The sequence below is a fragment of the Chlorocebus sabaeus genome, chromosome 7 (assembly GCF_047675955.1).
Source record: "Chlorocebus sabaeus isolate Y175 chromosome 7, mChlSab1.0.hap1, whole genome shotgun sequence".
NCBI lineage: Eukaryota > Metazoa > Chordata > Mammalia > Primates > Cercopithecidae > Chlorocebus > Chlorocebus sabaeus.
Window position 1 is genome coordinate 100,488,277 of NC_132910.1, and position 22,048 is coordinate 100,510,324.

At 38.5% G+C, this 22,048-nt stretch overlaps 1 protein-coding gene across 1 annotated transcript in view; it reads right to left on the bottom strand.

The window, feature by feature from the left end:
• Positions 1–22,048, bottom strand: part of IQCM (IQ motif containing M) — a 398,588-nt gene that overhangs the window by 368,186 nt on the left and 8,354 nt on the right. The window contains 1 exon segment of the mRNA XM_007999956.3: positions 20,937–21,201. Within this exon segment, the coding sequence (XP_007998147.3) occupies positions 20,937–21,201 (265 nt within the window).

Below are 22,048 nucleotides of genomic sequence, written 5' to 3' on the forward strand. Positions count from 1 at the left end.
GTCATACTGTCAATGTACACACACACACACACACACACACACACACACACAGTCTTCTGGTATAACTCAGGGATCAGCATAACAGAAGTACCCCCACCGTGGTACATAGATCAGTTTGAAAAACTACCTGGCTTGCTTAAACCTGGCTAGCAATTTACACTTACACTCATATATTCACTTCATTTCATTATGCAACAAGCATTTATAGAGTATATTTCAAGTTCTCAAGAAGCCTACTGTTTTTCTATTTAGCCACTGAGGATAGAAATACAAATGAGACTGGTAAGGTCTCTGCCTTCTAAAGGCTTACTTTCTAGCATAGAGTACAGATTAGCACATAGGCAAACCAATCTGATGGAAGGTGTTTTTCATGAGTACCTAATACCTCTCCAAAATGGTAATAAGAATACTGAATACTGCCCCCAATCACTTTGGAAGATTGTTGATGTCTCATGAGGCTACTTTCCAAGAAATCCATATCCCTGGAGTATAGGACTATAAAGAATATTTCTTATTTTTAAAATATTTGGCCTGAAAAATAACTTGCCCTCATATGTTCTGGTACAAATTAACTGCCTAGGTCAGGATACAAATAAGGGGCCTTATCAGGAGGAAATGTCAAAAAGTTTATAAAGATCCTGGCTAGCCAAGGCTTGCTAATAGTAATGGTCACTAGCAAAATAACCAATATTAGATGATTAATGATCTAGATGATAATAGGATTACTTTCTGCTGAAGTCCTACTAAAACAAAATATTAAAACGTAGAGGCTACTTGAAACATCATTGCTACTTGATGAGCTCATTTGGAAGCATCCCACTCTCCAATCACCACTTTCTCCTTTCTTCGGGTTATTCCCTATCACCAACAATGTTGGACTCCCCGCCAGGACCTGTGATTCATTGATCCTACCACCTTTTTACCCTCCCTTGCCACCTTCACACCTTAGGCAGCTTAAATTCCAAAGTCAATCCTTATAAACACTCCTCTCTCAGGCTGATTTTGCTGCCTCCCTCTTATTTTGTCATCTTATTTGAGAAAACACAAAGCCCTAGGTAAATGTAAGTCTTTCTATCTACCCTGTGGTGTTTGTACTCTGCATAATTAAAGTGATGGGAGAAAACAAAACCATGACTGGTCTCACATAACATTAACACTAACCCAAGCGGACATTACTGTTATCCAGTAATCATCCTCCATTTCTCAGTCCATTTACTCTCCGGTCTGTATTTCATATTTTCTCTCTTTAAACCTCCAACACTTTCCCCTGCCCTTACTTTCAGCGGCTTTTTTTGCTTCCTATTTCATTGAGAAACCAGAAGCAATCAGAAGAGACCTTCTAAAGCCTGGGTCCTGAGAGTATGTGTTCCCATACACTACATGTGCCCTCTCATTACGACAGGTGAAAATATTTTATATTCCCATCTAAGGCCAACCCCTGTACTTATATTACAACAGTTCTCATCCACTCTCACCTTCTAATAGATACTGTTCCAGGAATTCTTCCCTTTTCTTTCTTCACTGGTGATTTTCCCTCTCCTCCTAATTGTTTCTATCAGTATAAAAAAATACACTGACATTTCTCTCATCTTAAATAAGGGGAAAAAAGAAGTGCTCTCTCTTGATCTCACCTCCCCCAACAGGCACCTAATTTCTGTGTTCTTCATAACTATTTGAAATAGTTCTCCATATTTATCTAATTTCTCTCCCTCAATTCTCTTTTGATCACTCTACTAAAAGAGTAGATGTCAAGGTCACCATTGACCTCCACAGTGCTAACTCCAATGTCAATTTTAAGTCTTTGTCTTCCTTAATGTGTAAGCAGAATCTAATACAGTAGGTCTACCACTCTCTGCTCCTGGGAAGACAATCTTCACTCAGTTTCCTGCACATCTCAGTCTCCCATTTTTGTTTTTTCTTCCTCACTTGCTGCTCCTTCTCGGTCTCTTTGTTAGTTTCTCCTCATTTCCCTGACATCTAAATACTCTGCAGCTTACTACTGCAGAATACAGACTTCTCTAACTCCCTCCCATGATTATATCATAGCCTCATGGCATTAAATACCATCTATAAACTGAGGTATCCCAGGTTGATGACTGACACTGGTCCTTTCCCATGAACTCCAAATCCACATATCCAACTCTCTGTTCAATATTTCCATCTAGATATCTAACAAACATTTCAGACTTTATATGGTAGTACTCCCTTATCTGAGGGTGGATACATCGAAGACCCCTAGTGAATGCCTGAAACTGTGGATAGTACCAAATCCTATACATACCATGTTTTTTTCCTGTGCATACATACCTATGACAAAATTTATTTACACATTAGGCACAGTAAAAGATTAACAACAACAATAAAACAAAATAATTATAATAATATGCCAGCATCACTACTCTTACATTTTGGAGCCATTATTAAATAAGGTAAGGGTTACTTGAATACAAGTACTGCAATATGGCAACAACCAAGCAGATAACCAAGACAGCTACTAAGTGATTCAATGGACGGGGCACATCTAAACTGTGGATATGCTGGAGACAGGGAGGATTCATATCCCGGGTGGGATGAATTGGTATGGGGCAAGATTTCATCTCCCTAATCAGAAAGATGTATAATTTAAAACTTAGGAGTTTTTTATTTCTGGAATTTCCCATTTAATACTTTCAGACCACAGTTAACATCATGTAACAAAAACTTCAGAAAGTGAAACCACAGAAAACAAAACCATGGATAAGGAGAGACTACTGTCACAGGATCCTTGGGGCATCACTTCACCAGCCAGAAACCTCTGTGGCTGGTGGCGCCTTTGCCTGAGTTTTGCTGGAGCCTGCTGGGCTTAGTCCACCTGCTTGACCTGACAGGCTATGCTCAGTTCACATTACTGGCCCAGATCCCATGCCTGCCAAGGGTGAGCCAGGCCTGGAGTGGCAACGGGTGCATGAACGAGCAAGCACGGGGTTAGGCCACTGCATACAGTCAGTAATGCCGGCTGTGGAGGGGTGGCCAGCTCCCAGCACCAACTCCTGCAAGGCTGCAGTAATACCAGGCATATTGCAAGCAGCTTCCACTGCTGGAACCAGGGAACACAGTAGCCCCTGGAAGCTTGGAGATGCCAGGAACCTCAGAGCCCCAAAGAGGGTGTCACAGCCCTGACTTGGGGGGCTCCTAGGCCTGGGCTCCCTGAAGGGCTGCAGCCCTTCTCTCCTTCCCTCTTCTCTCCTTTTCATCACCAGCAACATGGTGAGCAAGGGGCATGTTTCAGCCCTGTTTGTGTTACAACTTTTTCAGTCCTGCCATTTGGTGGGTCCCAAGCTCTTGTCCCATGTCCAGGAAGAATGAGGTATGTGGACAGCTGGATGGTGAGGTGAAGAGGTGCTTTATTGAGCAACAGTACAGCTCTCAGGAGACCTGAAGTGGGTAGTTTCTTTCTGCAGGCAAGTCGGCCAGACATCTGCTCTGCTCTCAGCTCCACAGACTCCTCTCTGCAGTCAGATCATCCCGACATCAATGTCTCTGCAGCCCTCAGGGGAGATGAGACCAGTAGTGGGTGGCTCCTATCTGCAGACAGGTCTTCCTGTCCTCTGTCCAAGTCTGGCTGAGTCCCGGGGAGAAAGTGCTTACTGATTGGTCCATGAGTGGCCACGGGTGGACCCAGAAAAAGCATCATAGGTTCTCACTCTAGTCCGCAGAACTGGCAGCCCAGCCCCAGGCTTCAGGCCATCTCCAGCTCGAAGGTGGAGCGTCACTGGGATCCGCCCCGTTCTGCCCAGGAGCCTATCTGCTTCCTGCTGCCATCGACCTGCCATCCACAGCACCTAAGCTGTTCATGCCAAGGGGCACCTCCAGTCCCATGCCGAGCTGCCCTCAGCAACCTCCTTGGCCTCCCTCCCATGCTTGTCGGCACCCAAAGTTCGGAGGAGGCCAAGATGGCAGGGGACTGGCATGTCAGCACAGCCCTGAGCATGTGCACACCTGGCTGGGTCGTGACAGTACTGGGGCTTGGCCACAACTTTGCTCCAAAATTGGAGTGGGGACTGGGAGTTAGGAGAGGCCAGGCAGCCAGAACAGGCATTTCTAGCTTGTAGGGCAGGTGGAGCCTCTCCGGCCCCCAAAAGTGCAGGGATGCCAAGGTCTGCTGTTGCAGCTAAGCAGATGCAGCTGCGCCAAAGAAGGCAAGACCCTCCAACTCGGAAGGGGGTGAGGCTCCCACCTGTTTTCGGTTCCCCGCGGCTCCATGGAGCATGCTGCCCCAGCCAAGCCTCCCCGCCTGCAGCTGGCATCTTTGTAGCAGCCGCTCCAGATGAGCTACTGCTGCCATCACTATTGCATGTCTAAAGCTGAACTACTGATCATACCCATCAAACCTGTTCTTCTCAAAGACTTCCCCAGTTTGGTAAATGACAACCCCATCCACGGTACATAAAAGCAAAAGCTTGGAGTCATCTTCCTCTCAAATCCAAATAACCAATTCATTAGAAAAACCTTTAGGTTCTTTGGAAAGGAGAGAAGGGCTGGAAATTGAGTTAATAATCCATCAGGCCTACGTGATGAAGCCTCCATAAAAATCCTTGAACTATGGGAGTTTGGAGAGCTTCCAGGTTGGCAAGCATACTATGTGCCATGAGGATGGCACATGCCAACTTTACAGCAACAGCTCCTGAGCTCAGAACCCATCCAGACCTCACTCTATGTATCTCTTCATCTGGCTGTTCATCTATATCCTTTATTATATCCTTTATCAACAAATTGGTAAACTTAGGTAAGGTGTTTCCCTGCCTTCTGTGAACTGAGAAAATTCATCAAACTGAGTTGGGAGTTGTGGAAACCCCAATTCATAGCCAGTTGGTAAGAAATTCTAGATGCTCGTACTTGAGAATAGCATCTGAAGTGTGGGGCAGTTTGAGGACTAAGCCCTCAACCTATGGGATCGGATGCTACCTCCAGGCAGATCGTGTCAGATTTGAATTGAATTGGAGGACACCCAGCTGGTGTCCACTGGAGAACTTCTCAGTGTGTGGGGAGAATTTCCCATATATTTTGGTGACCAGAGGACACAGAATTATTCTGTGTTGTGGTTAGCAGAGAATAGAAGAAACACACTTTGTTTTTCCCTTTATGACTGAGAAACCCATTTCAAAATCAGTAAAAGATAACTCCATTATTTTAACTTCTTTCTTTTATATAACTCTACATCAATTTTAGCACACTATTATCCCAGAAAGAAAACTAAAATATTAATAAGTTCAGCCTCAAATGTTTAAAGTTAACTATGCTTGATTTACTAATTAGCATTTAATAATAATAATTGAGCCTGAAAAAGGTTAAAGTAATACAAATGTCAATGGGTAAGGTTGACCAACTTACACAGAGTATGGCAAAAATAATTATGGGTCTCTTGGCTACATATAAATTACTGAGGCACAGAAAGTATTTCATGGCATATCCTTTTAATGTCCTAAAGGGCCTCATACTGCTAGGAAGAAATGCATGTGCCATTCAATAAAAGATTTAATTACTTTAATAACCAGTTTATGGTTGTCCCTTTCCTAAACCCTCCAAAAGGTATGTAAACCTCATACTATTGGCAAATCTCCAGTGCCTACAAGTAGTTAGTAACATGGTGGCCTCTGATGATAGGAATTTGTATCCATGGGGAGTATATTTATACCCTTTCTCTTAGTTCAGACTAAAGGAGACTGGCTAGACAGAGAGGTTCATGGCTTTGGTGACAGTAAAAGGCCTTCCTGCCGACAACTAGAAGTGTAAGTTCAATTCTGGGAGAGGATCAACAAACCATGGAACCACTTATTTAAAGCCATATTCTCTCATCAACTTCCTCCAATATAAAATAAATATTTGATCTTCATTTGCTCTGTCCCTGTGTCTTACTTCTCAATTCAAGTGGTTCCAAACTCAGAAGGAAAAAGGTGGTGTTACCATAACTCTGATTCCTACCCTCCTCTCAAAAACACTGAAATATGTATTTATTTAAGCAAGAGAGAGGAAAAGTAATGCCTGCTAAACTGAAGGTTCCATGAGGACACAGACCATGGTATACCGTATCTGGTTCAAGTAGGAGTTTAATATAGCTGCTGAATAACTATATGAATGAAGAGATGAAAGTTGAAACAATTAGCCTATTGATCACACTTCTATACTCCTTTTGACAAGGAAATTATTTTAGAAAAATGATGTGTAGAATTGAAATGTACCTTCAGTAGTATACTGTATTAGTTTTATATGCCCATTAAAACAAATTACCAGAAGCTTGTGACTTAAAACAACAGAAACCGATTTCCTCACAGTTCTGGAGGCCAGCAGTCCAGAATCAAGATCCTAGCAGGGTTGCTCTCCTTCAGAGTCTCTAGGGACAAATCCATCTCTTGCCTCTTCCAGTTTCTGGTGGCTGCCAGATCGGTGTGGCTATATCACATGAATCCTGCCTCCATGGCCTTTTTGTATTTTCCTCTTTTGTCTGTAATCTCTCTTTGCCTGTCTTTTATAAGGACACTTGTGACAGTATTTATAGCAAATCTAGATAATCCAAGATATTCTCCCCACCCAAAGATTCTTATCTTAATCACATTAGCAAAGACCTTTTTCCCAAATAAAACATTTACAGGTTCTAGGAATTATCATCTGATCTGATATCTTTGGGTGGCCATTATTCAGCCTACTATTTACACCTGAAGTGAAAATTTTCCCAGAATGATTGTATAAGAAAAGTGTTTCCAGGCCAGGCTGGTGGCTCATGCTTGTAATCCCAGCAATTTGGGAGGCCAAGTTGGTCAGATCACCTGAGGTCAGGAGTTCAAGACCAGCCTGGCCAATATGGTGAAACCTCATCTCTACTAAAAGTACAAAATTAGCCAGGCGTGGTGGCACATGCCTGTAATCCCAGCTACTCAATGAGGCAGGAGAATTACTTGAACCCTGGAGGTGGAGGTTGCAGTGACCCGAGTGCCATTGCACTCCAGCCTGGGCAACAAGAGCAAAACTCAGTCTCAAAAAAAAACAGAAAGAAAGAAAAAAGAAAAGGTGTTTCCATTAGACCTCCAGTGACTACCAACACAAAACTAAATTATCTTAAACAAATATAAGAAACTACCAAGTGATAAAGCTGGGATTTGAGCCTGGGAGTTGAAATCCCTTGCTCTGAGACACTAAACCATCTGCCTTCTCAAAAGGGAGGAATTCACTGATTCACATAAACTGGAAAGTCCAGCTAAAGTTTATCTTCAGCAATGCTTGGTTCAGAGATGTAAACAATGTCATCAGGACTTGATCTCCCTCCACCATTCAGCTCTTTCTTCCATGTTGACTTTATTCCAGAATTTCACATTGTGTCCTCTGTGACCTTCAAGCTCACATCATCCTTGTTGGATTGAGCCCCATCACTCAACCCATCACTGTGGCCAGGAGAATAATCTAATACCATTGGCTATGCCTGAATCACAAGCCTGAAGCTGACAGGTGACATAACAGTCGTACCCAAACTGCATAAACTCCAAGTAGAGGAGTATTTTTCCAAATCAAATTGAAATCTTGTTTCCAGATCTAAGGTTAAAGAATACCGAGAAACCAAAACCAACACATGTTCACTGAGGAGGGTCTGCACTACAAATAGAAAACCATTTCTAGAAAGCTACTGCTCTCATTTCACTTCCTCAGAAGAGGTGGTATTATTTACACCCACATAAAGCTGACAGAATGGCCCTGGCCCACTGTAAAACATTTGACTAACCTCTTAATTCTCTGCTTGTGTTCTTTGTCAAGTACAAAACATGGAACATGGAATATTCCAAAACATGTGCTTAATCAGAAAACCTCTGCAAGTCACCACTCTATTCTAAGATTTTTTTTATTTCTAAATTTCCCCTTATTATTTCTAAATATCAGAGTTAGTAGAAGGCAAATGGTAAAAAAGAATGTGTTTCAATTGCCTCTAAACCCTTACAATGTTTTCTATTTATAACATACTATTAATTATATGTATTCATAGTTTTATTCAATTATATTAATTCATATTTAAGATGCTATTAACTTCATTAAAAGTTAGTGAACTTTGGCTACTTCAATGTAGGAAACCATGTTGCTCAGAAGCAATGAGTCTCCTGTCTTACTCTGAGTCCTCATCTTGCATCTTTCTATGTCAGAGCTTACCAGGTCAGTATAAGAAGAGAAAAAGTGTAAAGAAGAAAGGAGCATGTTCAAGACATTTGTCACTCAGATATGAATTATAATTCTATTCATGTGCTAATTTAAGAATTCTGTTTAGGTTCTTTCTGTAAGAGCATTCAAAAGGGCAAGCAAAAGAAAATTCCTGACAAGAAATGGGAAGAAATACAATAATCTAAACCAGGAAGAAATGAAAGGCAGAAGCATTTGCAAAATTATCTGTGTGATAATCTCTCAAGAAATTATCTCAAACTTATTCCCTCATTTAGAAATTTCACAATAAGGATCTGTTTTTATGTATGGAGAAATATTAGTATGTTTCAAGTTCCAAGGTTTCAAATCAAATTATTCCGTGACACCAAACTCAGCATATAATTTTCAACTTCATTGAAAACAATCTCTAGTTTCTGCATTTTTTTATAAATTGTTATGAATTCTAGTCTTAAATTCTTCCAAGTAACTTTGCAGGAAGGAGTAAAAAACTTTTAGCATGTTTGTTGCATGTTTGTATGTATAATCGGTCATCTGTTTCTGTAGACTCAGCGTCTACTGATTCAACTCATGGCAGGTTGAAAATATTTTTTAAAAATACAACAATAAAAATAATGCAATTTAAAAAACAACAACTATTTACATGAGATTTACACTGTATTAGGTATCATATGTAATCTTAATATGACTTAAAGTATGCAAGAGGATATGCTTAAGTTATATGCAAAAACACAATTTTCATTTTTTTTCTTCTTTTTTCTTTATTTCAATAGCTTAGGGATACAAGTGGTTTTTGGTTGCCTAATTGAACTGTACAGTGGTGAAATCTAGAATTTCAGTGTACCCATCACCCAAACAGTGTACATTGTACTCAATAGGTAGTTTTTCATTCTTTAGACCTCTCCCACCCTCCTTCCTTCTGAGTCTCCAGTGTCCATTATTCCACTCTATATGCCTTTGTGTAGCCTTAGCTTAGCTCACACTTATAAGTGAGAACATGCAGTATTTTATTTTCTATTCCTGAGTTACTTCACTAAAGATAGTGTCCTTCTATTCCACCCAAGTTGTTGCAAAAGACATTATTCTGTTCTTTTATATGGTTGAGTAATATTTCACGGTATAAATATACCACATTTTCTTTATCCACTCATCAGTCGATGGGCACTAAAGTTGATTCCATATCTTCACAAGTGTGAATTGTGCTGTGATAAACATCTGCATGCCGGTGTCTTCTTTATAAAATGACTTCTTTTCCTTTGAGTAGATACGCAGTAGTGAGATTGCTGGGTTGAATGGTAGATCTCCTTTTAGCTCTTTGAGAAATCACTCTACTATTTTCCATAAAGGTTGTACCAATTTACATTCCCACCAGCAGCGTATAAGCGTTCCCTTTTCACCACATCTGTGCTAACATCTGTTGTTTTTGACTTTTTAATAATGGCCATTCTGGCTACAGTAATGTGGTATCTGATTGTGGTTTTAATTTGCATTTCCCTGATGATTAGTGATATGGAGAATTCTTCATATGTTTTTTGGCCCTTTGCATACCTTCTCTTGCGAAATGTTTGTTCATGTTGTTTATCAACTTTTAAATGGGATTATTTGGTCTTTTCCTTGCTGATTTGTTTGACTTTCTTATAGAATCTGTATATTAGCCCTTTGTCAGATGCATGGTTTGCAAACATTTTCTTCCATTCTGTAGATTGTCTGTTTACTCTGTTGAATATTTCTTTTGCAGGGCAGCAGATTTTTAGTTTAATTGGGTCCCATTAATTTATTTTTGTTTTTATTGCATTTCCTTTTGAGAACTTACTCATAAATTATTTGCCTAGGCCAATGTCCAGAAAAATTTTTCCCAGGTTTTCTTCTAGAATTTCATGGTTTAGGTCTCCTATTTAAGTCTTTAATCTATCTTGGGTTAATTTTTGTATATGATAAGAGATAGGGATCCAGTTTCATTCTTCTACATGTGGGTATCCAATTTTCCTAGCACGATTTATTGAATAGGGTGTCCTTTCTACAGTTTACACTTTCATCTGCTTTGCCAAAGATCAGTTGGTTATAAGTATTTGGCTTTATTTCTGGGTTCTCTATTCTGTTCTATTGACCTGTGTGTCTACTTTTACACCAGTACCATGCTGTTTTTTTACTATAGCTTTGTGGTATTATTTGAAGTCGGATAACGTGATATCTTCAGAATTTTTCTTTTTGCTTAGGATTGCTTTGGCTATTCAAGCTCTTATTTGGTTCCAGATGAATTTTAGAACTGTTTTTTCTAAATCTGTGGGAAAAAAAGACATTGGTAATTTTATCGGAATTGCATTAATCTGTGGATTGTTTTGAGCAGTATGGTCATTTCCATGACATTGTTTCTTTCAATCCATGAGCATGAGATGTTTTTCTATTTATTTCTGTCATTTATGATTTATTTCATCAGTGTTTTATATTTCTTGTAGAGATCTTTCACCTCCTTGGTTAAGTACATTGCTAGGTACCTATTTTTGTAGCTCCTGTAAAAGGAATTGAGTTCTTGATTTGATTCTCAGGTTGGTCATTGTTGGTGTATAGCAGTGCTACTGATTTGTGTATATTGTTTTAGTAAACTGAGACTTTACAGAATTCATTGCTCAAATCTAGGAGTCTTTTGGAGGAGTCTTTGGGGTTTTCTACATATAAGATTGTATCATCAGCAAACAGAGATAGTTTTACTTCCTCTTTTCTAATTTGGATACCTCTTACTTCTTTCTCTTGCCTGATTGCTCTCCCAGGACCTCCAGTATTATGTTGAATAGAAGCAGTGTAAGTGGGTACTCTTCTCTTGTTCTAGTACTTAGGAGAAATGTTTTCAACCTTTCCTTGTTCAGCATGTTATTGGCTGTGGGTTTATCATATATGGCTTTTATTATTTTGAGGTATATTCTTTATATTCTTAGTTTGTTGAGGGTTTTTATTGTAAAGGGATATTGCATTTTTCAAATGCTTTTTTGGCATCTATTGAGATAATCATATGGTTTTTGTTTTTAATTCTGTGTATGTGGTGAATCACATTTATTGACTTGTACATGTTGAACCATCCGTGCATCCCTGGGCTGAAACCCTCTTGATCATGGTGAATTATCTTTCTGATGTGCTGTTGGATTCAGTTTGCTAGTGTTTTGTTGAGGATTTTTGCATTTATGTTCATCAGGCATATCGGTCTGTAGTTTTGTTGTTGTTGTTATGTCCTTTCCTGGCTTTGGTACCAGGGTGATACTGGCTTCACAGAATGAGTTAGGGAGGATTTCCTCCTTTTTGATCTTTTGGAATAGTTTCAGTAGGATTGATACCAATTCTGCTTTGGATGTCTGGTAGAATTTGTCTATGAATCTGGGCCTGGGCTTTTTTTTTTTTTCTTCCTGGGATATTTTTTTAAATTACTGATTAAATTTCATTGCTTGTCACTGGTCTGTTCAGGATCTTCATTTCTTCCTGATTCAAGCTAGGGGAATTATATGTTTCCAAGAATTTATCTATTTCCTATGGATTTTCTAGTTCATGTGCATACAGGTGTTCATAGTAGTCTCAAATGCTTGTATTTCTGTACTACAACATTTTAAATAAGGGTCTTGAGCATCTGACAATTTTGGAATCTGCAGAGTTCCTAGAACCAATTTCCCACAGATACCAAGGAATGACCATATAGGTGAAATTGTTAAAATATAAATTAGGTTTTGTAAACATTGTTAATCAAAAAACTATTTGGTAAGTTGCCACCACTGTAGGCAAAGGAATAATCACAGCACAAAGTCATTTTTTTCTGATAGATTTCTCCAGTGCCTTCTAGCTATGTAGTCATTTTAAAGCATTATTAACATTTATTATGCTCTCATTTTATATATAAAGTAAACAATTTGTGATTCGGAGACCAAGGAACACAAACACTCTCCCTTTCTCTCTCTCTCTCTCTGACACACATACACATATACTCATACACATATGTTCAGACTCTCCCACACCGATAAACACATACACAAAGTCACAAACACACATATACACACTCAAACACACTCTCACAACTCACACATTCATACATATTTCTACCTTTTTCCAGACTGGGTAAGGAACAACTCCATATCAACCCTAAATATATGTGCATGACATGGATGTAATGAAATTTTGTTGACCTTAATTACAGCCTGTTTTCAAATTTAAATAACTCAAAATAGATCTAAATATTTTTAATTCCTAAGAGAATGCAAATTATATATTATATGGTACTACATGAATAAGACAATACTGTATTATATGTTAACTAAAATTAATATTGAATATATGTTCCAAAAACACTGATTTTTACATGAGATTTCTAATTTCTAATAGTCAATCATTTTAGTAATCCAATAATTTAAATTTTAATTATTTTTAATAATTAAGATTCATAAATTATTGGCAGAATGACAACACGAACTGGTTAAGCAGTACTGTAGAATATCTATACACAGAAAAATAATTTCATATTTTTCCTGACTTTGCTGTATCAACACTATGGACATGTATTTACAGGCAAGCACAAAGAAGATATTTACTAAGGATATCTGATACTATAATTGTTACAGGGTATTTTTTAAGTTGATATCCTTGGATCAAATTCAAGGAATGTTTGGCCTATTCTCACATAAGATATTCAGTTTATCGAAGGTAATGCAACTGAATTTGTCTGGGCTGTCTGAGCAGAAACTACATGCTCTACATATGCAGTACACACTTTTCTTTCTAATCTCACAGACTTTAATCAAGTTCTAGAATTAATGCCACTGATATCTTAGATCATGCTTCCATTCACCCTGAAGTGAATATTGGGAATGTGCTTAAAAAATAGATCCAAAGTACACAGCTAATACATGCCTTTCGAGATAAGAACTTTGAAAAATGAATTGCAATTTTAATTCAAATATAAACTCAAAGATCAGCATTTCAGAGCTGTCTAGTGAGGCACATGCAAATGTTCCTAGTAGCATGTCTCTGACTTTAGCAGAGTCTATAACGGGATTTTCAGGAAGATTTCTGTCCTTCTTGTGCTCCTGACAAAATCTTCACTTCCTTCTTACATTGTCCACCCCCAACACCTTTGGCCTCATGATCACAAAGTGCTAAAGAGAAAAATCCCCAAAAGAGACTATCATTAGAAAAGATTACTCACATACTCTAAGTGACCCTTGGAACTAGTCTTCTCACTCTTCTTACTGCTGACCTCAATCTCCATAGACCTGCCATCTTTCATCCCTCCTTGAACCAGCTCCCAAACTCTTCATTTGCCCTAAGAAACCCAAGACCTTCTATCAGCTAAATTAATATTCTTGCTATCTTCTGTACATGTTCACCCTATATTCTTGTTCTAATAATCCTATATCCCTAAGGAGACAGCTTTTTCAGCAGCTCTCTCAAGGAATAGCTATTCCTTTCTTCCACCCTCACATACCCTAGGGCTTCAAGCAAAGACAATTTCTTCCCTGATGCTCAGTGACACTGCCCAACCATTTATCTTCCATTGAAAGGAAGGAAGGAAGGAAGGAAGGAAGGAAGGAAGGAAGGAAGGAAGGAAGGAAGGAAGGAAGGAAGGAAGGAAGGAAAAGAAAGAAAGAAAGAAAGAAAGAAAGAAAGAAAGAAAGAAAGAAAGAAAGAAAGAAAGAAAGAAAGAAAGAAAGAAAGAAAGAAAGAAGGAGGAAGGAAGGAAGGAGAAAAGGAATTTCATTTTTTCATAGCAAACTATATTTTCACTTTCACATTTTTCCAAATTATGATTATTTCACCCTTCTCCTTGCTCCTCAAAACCCCAATACTTTCAGTCCCATCCCACCTTCAAGTGAAGAACTCACTTCTAACTTCATTGAAAAAGAAATTGAAGTAATCTCACCACCTGCTCTATCGATCCACTTGCATCTGTGCTCATGCCCCTGCCTTTCTCTTGGGACAACAGATAAGCTGTCCTTGCTCCTTTCTAATGCATTACTCCTTAACTGAAATAAGACTAATATATTTCCCACTCCCCTGATTTGGCTCCTATTCATTTTCTACTTCCTTTGCTGGATACTCCTTTTCTTGCCCTCTAAGTGTTAGAAATTCAAAGGGCTCAGTTCTTGAATTTTTTTTCTAACTACATTTACTTCCTCAATGATGTTATATCTAAGTCTATGACTGTAAATAATATCTATACCTGTGTTGTCCCATATGGTAGCCAATTACCATATGTAGCTATGAGCACTCGAAATGTGGCTAGTCCAATTTAAGAGTCGCTGCAGGTAAAATATACACTGGATTTTGAAGATTTAATATGAAAAATATAAAATATCTCAAAAAATTTTACATATATATATACACACACACACACATATATATATACACACACATATATACATATTTCTTTTTTTTTTTTCTCTGTCTCCCAGCTAGAGTGCAGTGGCGCGATCTCGGCTCACTGCAGCCTCCACCTCCCGAGTAGCTGGGATTACAGGTGCCTGCCATCACGCCTGGCTAATTTTTGTATTTTTCAGTAGAGATGGCATTTCACCATGTTAGTCAGGCTGATCTCCTGCCCTCAAGTGATCTGTCTGCCTTGGCCTCCCAAAGTGCTGGGATTACAGGTGTAAGCCACCGCACCTGGCCCCAAATATATTATTGAAATTAATTTTACCTGTTTCTTTTTACTGTTTAACATGGTCACTACAAAATTTTTATTACATGTGGCTCATGTGGCATGTCTACTGGTCAATATTATCTATAAATTAATGACTCCAACCTTTCCCATGAGTCCACACTTACTTACAATGGACTACCTATTTGACATTTTGATTTGTATATCTAATAGCCTCCTCAAACTTAATATATCCATATCCCAATTCTTGGTTTCTGCCCATTTAAAATGCATCTCTCTCTATTCTACATCTCAGAAAGTAGCAATTCTCATCTTTCAGTTCATCAGGACTAAAGCCTAAGAGCCATCCTTCATGCACTCTTTCCCTTACACTCCACACCTAATCTTTCAGCAAGCACTGACAATTCTGCCATCAAAATGTTTTTATGACAGTATTTTTAAAGTAATATTAGAAATGAAGGAGGAGAAAAGAAAACAAGCAAGAAGGGAAAACTAATGTGAAAATTTTTTCTGAGTTGACCATCATTATAAGATACTGGTTGCCTAACTGTCCAGAACCTTCTGAGAAGCTTTATAGAATGTTATTGAGACCCTTCTGCCCAGGGACAGACAGGAGGAAACATTTATCCATTGGCTCTCATCCCCCATTCCTGGTTGTTTATGTGTCAGCTGAAGCTGGTCCTATAAGAGCCTCAAGCTAGGAAGGAGTCCGGGAAGTATGGAACAAGGCTCAGTCACCCGAGCAGTGGCTGCAGTGCCTGGAATAAGAGATGAGCCCAAGAGGATTTCAGGTAATGAATAAGAAGTGTTTGACACGGCCTGCATGCAGTGGTGTGCTGCAGCAAGCTCAGATCTGCTCAGGAAAGCTGACTGTGTACATCTCTTCCCAGCTCCTGTAATCAGTGGTACCACATTGGCAGTTTGAAATTGGCTATGTTAAGAGTATTTACACCATGGAAATCAGTAAAAGCTACAAAGCAGGCCTTCCTCCCTCCCCTCACCAGAGCCAGTTGTTAAACATGTGCTATCACAGCACTGACTAAAAGGTTCTGTTCTTATACAGTCTCTGCTCACTCCTCTCCAGCTCATTCTCAGAACTGCAACCACATTAACTTTTTTTTCACTTACTTGAAAGTTCTTCCATGTGCCCCACATCTTGGGTCATTGCAAATGATTTTGCAATTACCTCAAACTTCCCAATGTTTGAGTAATTCCTATGCATCTTTTACATCTTAGCTCAAATGTAATTTCCCCTGAGAAGTCTTGCTGACACCCAGTCCACATCCAATTTATTTGTGATGTACTCTCAATCTGTATATATGTGATTGTTAATTGACATCTGTTTCCCTAGCTAGACCACAGGTTCCATGAGGACATAATTTATGTCCATTTTTTCTCCTTTGTATTATCCGCACTGAGCTTTGTATATTTACTGAATATGTGTTAATTAACATATATTAAAAGTACTATTACCACTGTTTCATTATTTTAAGAATATTGAAAAGTAGTCCTCCTACTTGAAAATGTGGGAAGCCACATTGGGAGGAGAACACATGACACTTTTATGGGCATCACTTATGTGCATTTTATGTGCATCACTTCCAGCTATAATCCACTGAGAAAAATCTGTCACATAGCCCCATCTATTTTCCAAGTACCAAGGAAGAAAAGGATATAAGTTTGATGAGCATCTATCCAGTCTCTGCTACAGTCTGTTCTTTAGGACACTAAACATTCATTCCTTCTTGTTCCTTTACAGAACACACCTTTCCTCTCCCCAAAGATGACAACCCGAAGTTCCCCCCAGGCACTGCATCCAGCTCAGAGAACAGGACCTCCAGCTGCTGTGTAGTTTTATCCAAGTTCAGATGTGGCTCCTTATGGTCCAGTAATATGAGACCCAAGTACAGAAGGTATCTCCACCTTCCCCAAAGCATATAACATACAGTAATAGAGCAGGTATAGGATAACCTCAGTAAAAACTCCACCAGTGAAAGGAAAGAAAATAAACACAATAGTCACCAGTCCCCAGATGTTGTAAAATTCTATTGGAAAGTCACTGAGAAGGCCCCCTAACCTGAAGGTGGGGAAGTTCCTTGAATAGACAATGATTTTGTCCTGGGAAGTACTCTCTTCATTTTTTTAGTGGCCTCTGGATCTATTCTCTGAGAAGTCTTTTACTTGCTCCTTGGCCACATCTTGCTATTACTCTCCTTGGAGGTTGTATGGCTTGTGTCACCTACTTCCTGATAAATCTAAGTTATCTTACTTTTTGAACATTCAATTACATCAAGGTTCATGATTTCTTTGGGAATGAAATTCTATAAAAAAATCAGTTAGGCTTTTAAATCTATTTGCTTCCAGTTAATTCTGTCTGACAATAACCACATTCAAAGTCTTTTTACATTTTTTGAGACGGAGTCTCACTCTGTTGCCAGGCTGGAGTGCAGTGGCACGATCTCAGCTCACTGCAACCTCCGCTTCGCAGGTTCAAGCGATTCTCCTGCCTCAGCCTCTCAAGTAGCTGGGATTACAGGAGCTTGCCACCATGCCCAGCTAATTTTTATATTTTTAGTAGAGATGGAGTTTCACCATGCTGGCCAGGATGCAAAGTCATTTTTTTAATATATGGTTCTAAAATATCCTTTGTATCTTTGTTTCCTTTACCCCTTGGATTAGTCTCTCGATAATGACTGCCATGAGGGTATCTGAGATAATGGGCTGGGTGGTAAAAGATGTACTTTTAATATGCTTTTTGCTGCAATGTTAAGTATTAGTAGATATTTGCTTAAAACCAAGACCCCAAGTACCTAGTATCTCTCTTTGTCCTTTCATTTCCAATTGGAAACTAGCCAGGACTTCTCTCAGTTTATCTCATGTTTATAATAACTTCCCAAAGCCAGCCAGAAACCAGCAATATATTTTAATAATGCATTTCCCAACTTCTTTACCTAAAGCTACAAAGCTCAGTAGGTATATGGTCTAGATTCCAACTTATTTTTGGTGGCAGTTTTTACCATTACTAATGTAAGATGCATCTCCAACCTTCTAACTTGCTATACCTGGCTTCATGCTGCCACTTAGTGTAAACCACTAACCCAGTACCACAGCTCTTCCCTGTGCCTTATGCTTTACTTTATTTTTGACCGCGTCTAAATAACTCTATCTTTCTAATATCTGTAAAATCTCTCCCCTCAACACTATCCCCAGTGCTGCTACCTTCATTTAAGTTGTCTTTCCTCATGTGAATTACTGTCTCCTTATTGGTCTCTATGCCTCTAAAATCCATCACACCCCATCTCCACAGCCAGTAAACATGCTAAAATGCAAATATTATCACTGCAACTTCTCTTTAAAACATTTAAATTGTTCTCAAAGCTTTTAGGTTAAAATTCAATGTTGTTCAGTATCTAGTCTGTTATCTCTAATCACTCCCCAGTCCTCATGGTCCAATCATGTAAAATCATTTTAATTGTCAAAAACATCATAATCACTTTCTCAGATATCCACTATCAGGTAGATGCTAGGCCCTCTAGCTAGACAGAATTTTCTTTCTTTTTTGAGTTAACACTTATTTATCCTTCAAAATTTACCAAACACTTTAAGTTTCCTGAGAATCTATTCCTGACCCCTAAATCAGAATCAGATATCCTCCTATTTTTTTTAAAGCAGTAGAGTTTCTATTACAGTATGAGTCATACTATAACTATTTATCCTCCTCCAATGCCACTGCAAAAACTACATCAAGTTTGAATTTCTTGAGGGGAAGCAGCATATCTTTTGTCTCTCATCTCTCACATATTAAATTAAACAAGTGTTAGGTGAATAAATGCATGAGCCCCACAATTTCAGTATGGTAGGGAACCCTCACATCTATCTTCATTCTTCACCTGCCTCTCTAGAGCTAGGTCTCCTTTTCCAACTTCCTGATGGCTATCTCCACATGTGTGCCTACTTAAAAGGTCTAAAAATGAATTCATTATTTTCCCCCACTCCTTTTCCCACTGCCCAAAATCTGCTTCTCCCCTTATTATGGTTCAAATATTTGTATGTCTCCAATATTCATGTTGGAACCTAAGATTCAATGTGATGGTATTAAGAGATAGACCTTTGAGGAAGTGATTAAGTTATGAGAGCTTCATCCTCATAAATGAGATTAAAAGACAGGCTTCAGAGAGCTACTGGCCCTTTTCCCTTCCATGCCTTCCACCATGTGAGGACACAGCTTTTGTCCCCTCCAGAGGACAGAGCATGCAAGGTGCCATCTTGGAAGCAGAGACTGGACCCTCACAAAACCACCTGATAGTACCTTGATCTGGGATTTCCCAGCCTCCATACCTATAAGCAATAAATTTAGTATGTTTATAAATTATTCAGGCATTTTGTTATAGCAGCAAGAACAGACTAAGACACCCTCTAAATTTCTATCCCAACCTAAGGATTTTTGTCCGGTTTCCCAGTCTAGAAACCTCAATATCTTTATCATTTTCATTTTCATTACACAATCAGTTGATTTTTCAAAAACCAGTTAATTCATCCTAAAATAATCCACTAATTCTGTATTTACCAAAATGTATTTAAAAGAACACTAGTCTTGAGGACATTAATTGGTATAATGTGAAAAAAAAATGGGGGTTCTTTGGCCAAATGAACTGGGGTTAGCAAGGTTAAAAACAGTAAACAGATTTTGGCAGTATTTCCCAGACCTTTCAATATATTAATAATCAATATGAATCTCCAATAAGGAATATAACATGTATTTTTTTAAAATGTTTCTAACCAAAGAACCCTTTATCAGGTCACTGAACCTCTCAAGACTAACATTCTGAAGAGCATGCTTTGAGAAATGCTGATGGAACAGCCCTCCTCCACACTTTATGCTTCCCTACTGCCCTAATTTAGGCCCTGTCATCTCTCACCTGGACAGCCTCCTCACTTAGCTCTCTGTCATCCCTCTCTCTACAGTCTCTGTTGCCAGTTTTATTTTTCTAACAGAAAGATCTGATCATACCTCACCCCTTCCCCCACCTATAGCTTTGAAATCATCATGTCTTTCCATTAAACATAAGTTCAAATTCTAGGTCTACTATCATATTCCCTTCAAACTTTAGCCCACCCATCTTCCAAAATTTGTTTCCTACCACATCTCTGCCTTCCCAAAATAGGCCATGTTCTTACATCCTTCAGAGCTTTAACACATTTTGTTCCTGCGGCTCAAAATGGCCTCTCCTGTTTCCATCCTACTTCTCCTGAAAACCCAGTTCTAGAGATCTCTTCTGATAAATTTTCAGGAGAGATCTCTTCTGGCCTTTAGTTGGTTACTCCTCAGTGTTTCCATAATGCTTCACACTTACCCTCTTAAAGCAACTGTTACACTGTATAGTAAGAAATTACCCTGTGTTTATCCTCACCATTACTCTGAGCCTTTTTATTTCTGTTTCTATAGCTCCTAACTTAGTTCCTGGCACAGAGCAGTCACTCTTTGTTGAATAGGAAAAATACAAATGAGTGCATGAATAAATAAACATCTTTAGAAATAACGTAAAAGGAAAAAAATAAGATGAGGCTGTGAAAGTTATACTAGAAATGTATTATAAGTGGTCATGTATTCAAGCCATTAGTTTCAGGAAAACAATATCAATTTGCTTAAATCAATCTCTAATTTATACCTACCATGTTACTGATAGAGGATAAACCTTTACAATTTCTTTTAAGGGAAAACTCTATAGCTTCCAAAAATCTTTTTAGTGTTTTGAGGAAACACACTCACGAGTAAGTTGCCTATCCTATCGATCCTGCTCAAAAACCGAATTCAGGGCTATCATCCATGGCTGCTTTAGCATCTGTGAAATAAACAGTCTCTGAGGATTTTCACTAGGAAGAAGATCACTTCTGGAAGACATGGCTAACCAGTTTTGTTCCCCTAAATTTCTCTTTCCCTTTAGAATGGGTTCATCTCAATTTCTGGTGGTGCCCAGAGACTGGCAGCTCTAATAATCAGGCCTCCCTACCTTTCACTGTTAAGATTTAAAGTTCAGGGAATTATATGAACAAGAAAATTCCATTACAGGCACATAAGAAGCAAACAGTTTTGCCTGTGGGTTTGCTGAATTTCTTCAACCCTACTTACCTTTCACAATTAGATCTATGGGCCTGCATCTTTCTCTTCTACTAAAAATGTGTGGTTCCTTGAAGGAGATTCGTTGTGGGGGTTCCTGAAGATGTTCACTTTTGGAAAGCTCCTTGGGAAAGCAAATCCTTCTGAGTGCCGCCCGATGTTCTTGCACCACATCATGTGTTTCCTTTTTGTCAATCTCCAAAGGTATGTATTTACCAGATTTCGGCTTTTGGTGTTTCTTTCTGAAAACATTTATAGAAGTTCCTTGAACTTTATTCTATGAATAAAACAAAAACAGATTTTGGCAAAATTTAATTTTAGTATGCATTATTTAAGTTATATAATAAATTTTATTAATAAGTTCACAAAATTACATCTCTACTAGATACATTTTACAAAGTACCTTACTGTATAAGACATTTACTCTTATACAGTAAATTACAAATGACAATAACCAGCTAAATCAGACGTTATTCTATGTCACTCTCTAAAAGTCCTTCACAAGCATAAGGATTATATTCCACTTTGAAAGAAATGTAAATTTTAAAATAGTAACTTTCTCCCCAAAGTGATATTTTTAATTACAGGTTTCAAGTCCATTGTAAAATAGGAGTTTTTCAAATAAACATATAGGAATTAAATTATTTTCAACCATCTTTGAAGAACTTTCAGATGTCCATAAAATGCTAACATCCCCCAAACCTCTTCCTTTGCTGAACCAGAAATAACTGAACATATATGGAGGCAAGCTCCCAAAAAGAGCATATTGGGAATAGGACATACATTTCATATCCTCTTAATCAAAGTTGCTTCTTTATTTTGACCACCTTGAACAACAGAGAAATAATACAGCTCCAAAGTTCTGACAGGTAATTATCCAAATAGCATAACTGTTGTACACACAGACAGAGCTATAGTTCTTCCCTATTCCCCCAACAACACACACACCCAAAAACAGATTTAGAAAAATTCAAATTGTTGCTGACTCAAAAAGTCAATAAGAAGGTTTTAGTGTGCTAGTATTACATTTGCCAGGCAACCAAAGATGGAACATTGGGCTGTTATTATTAGATAAAAATTTTAAAACAGGTCAAGTTTCTGAGGCACATCTGTCTAACTCTGAA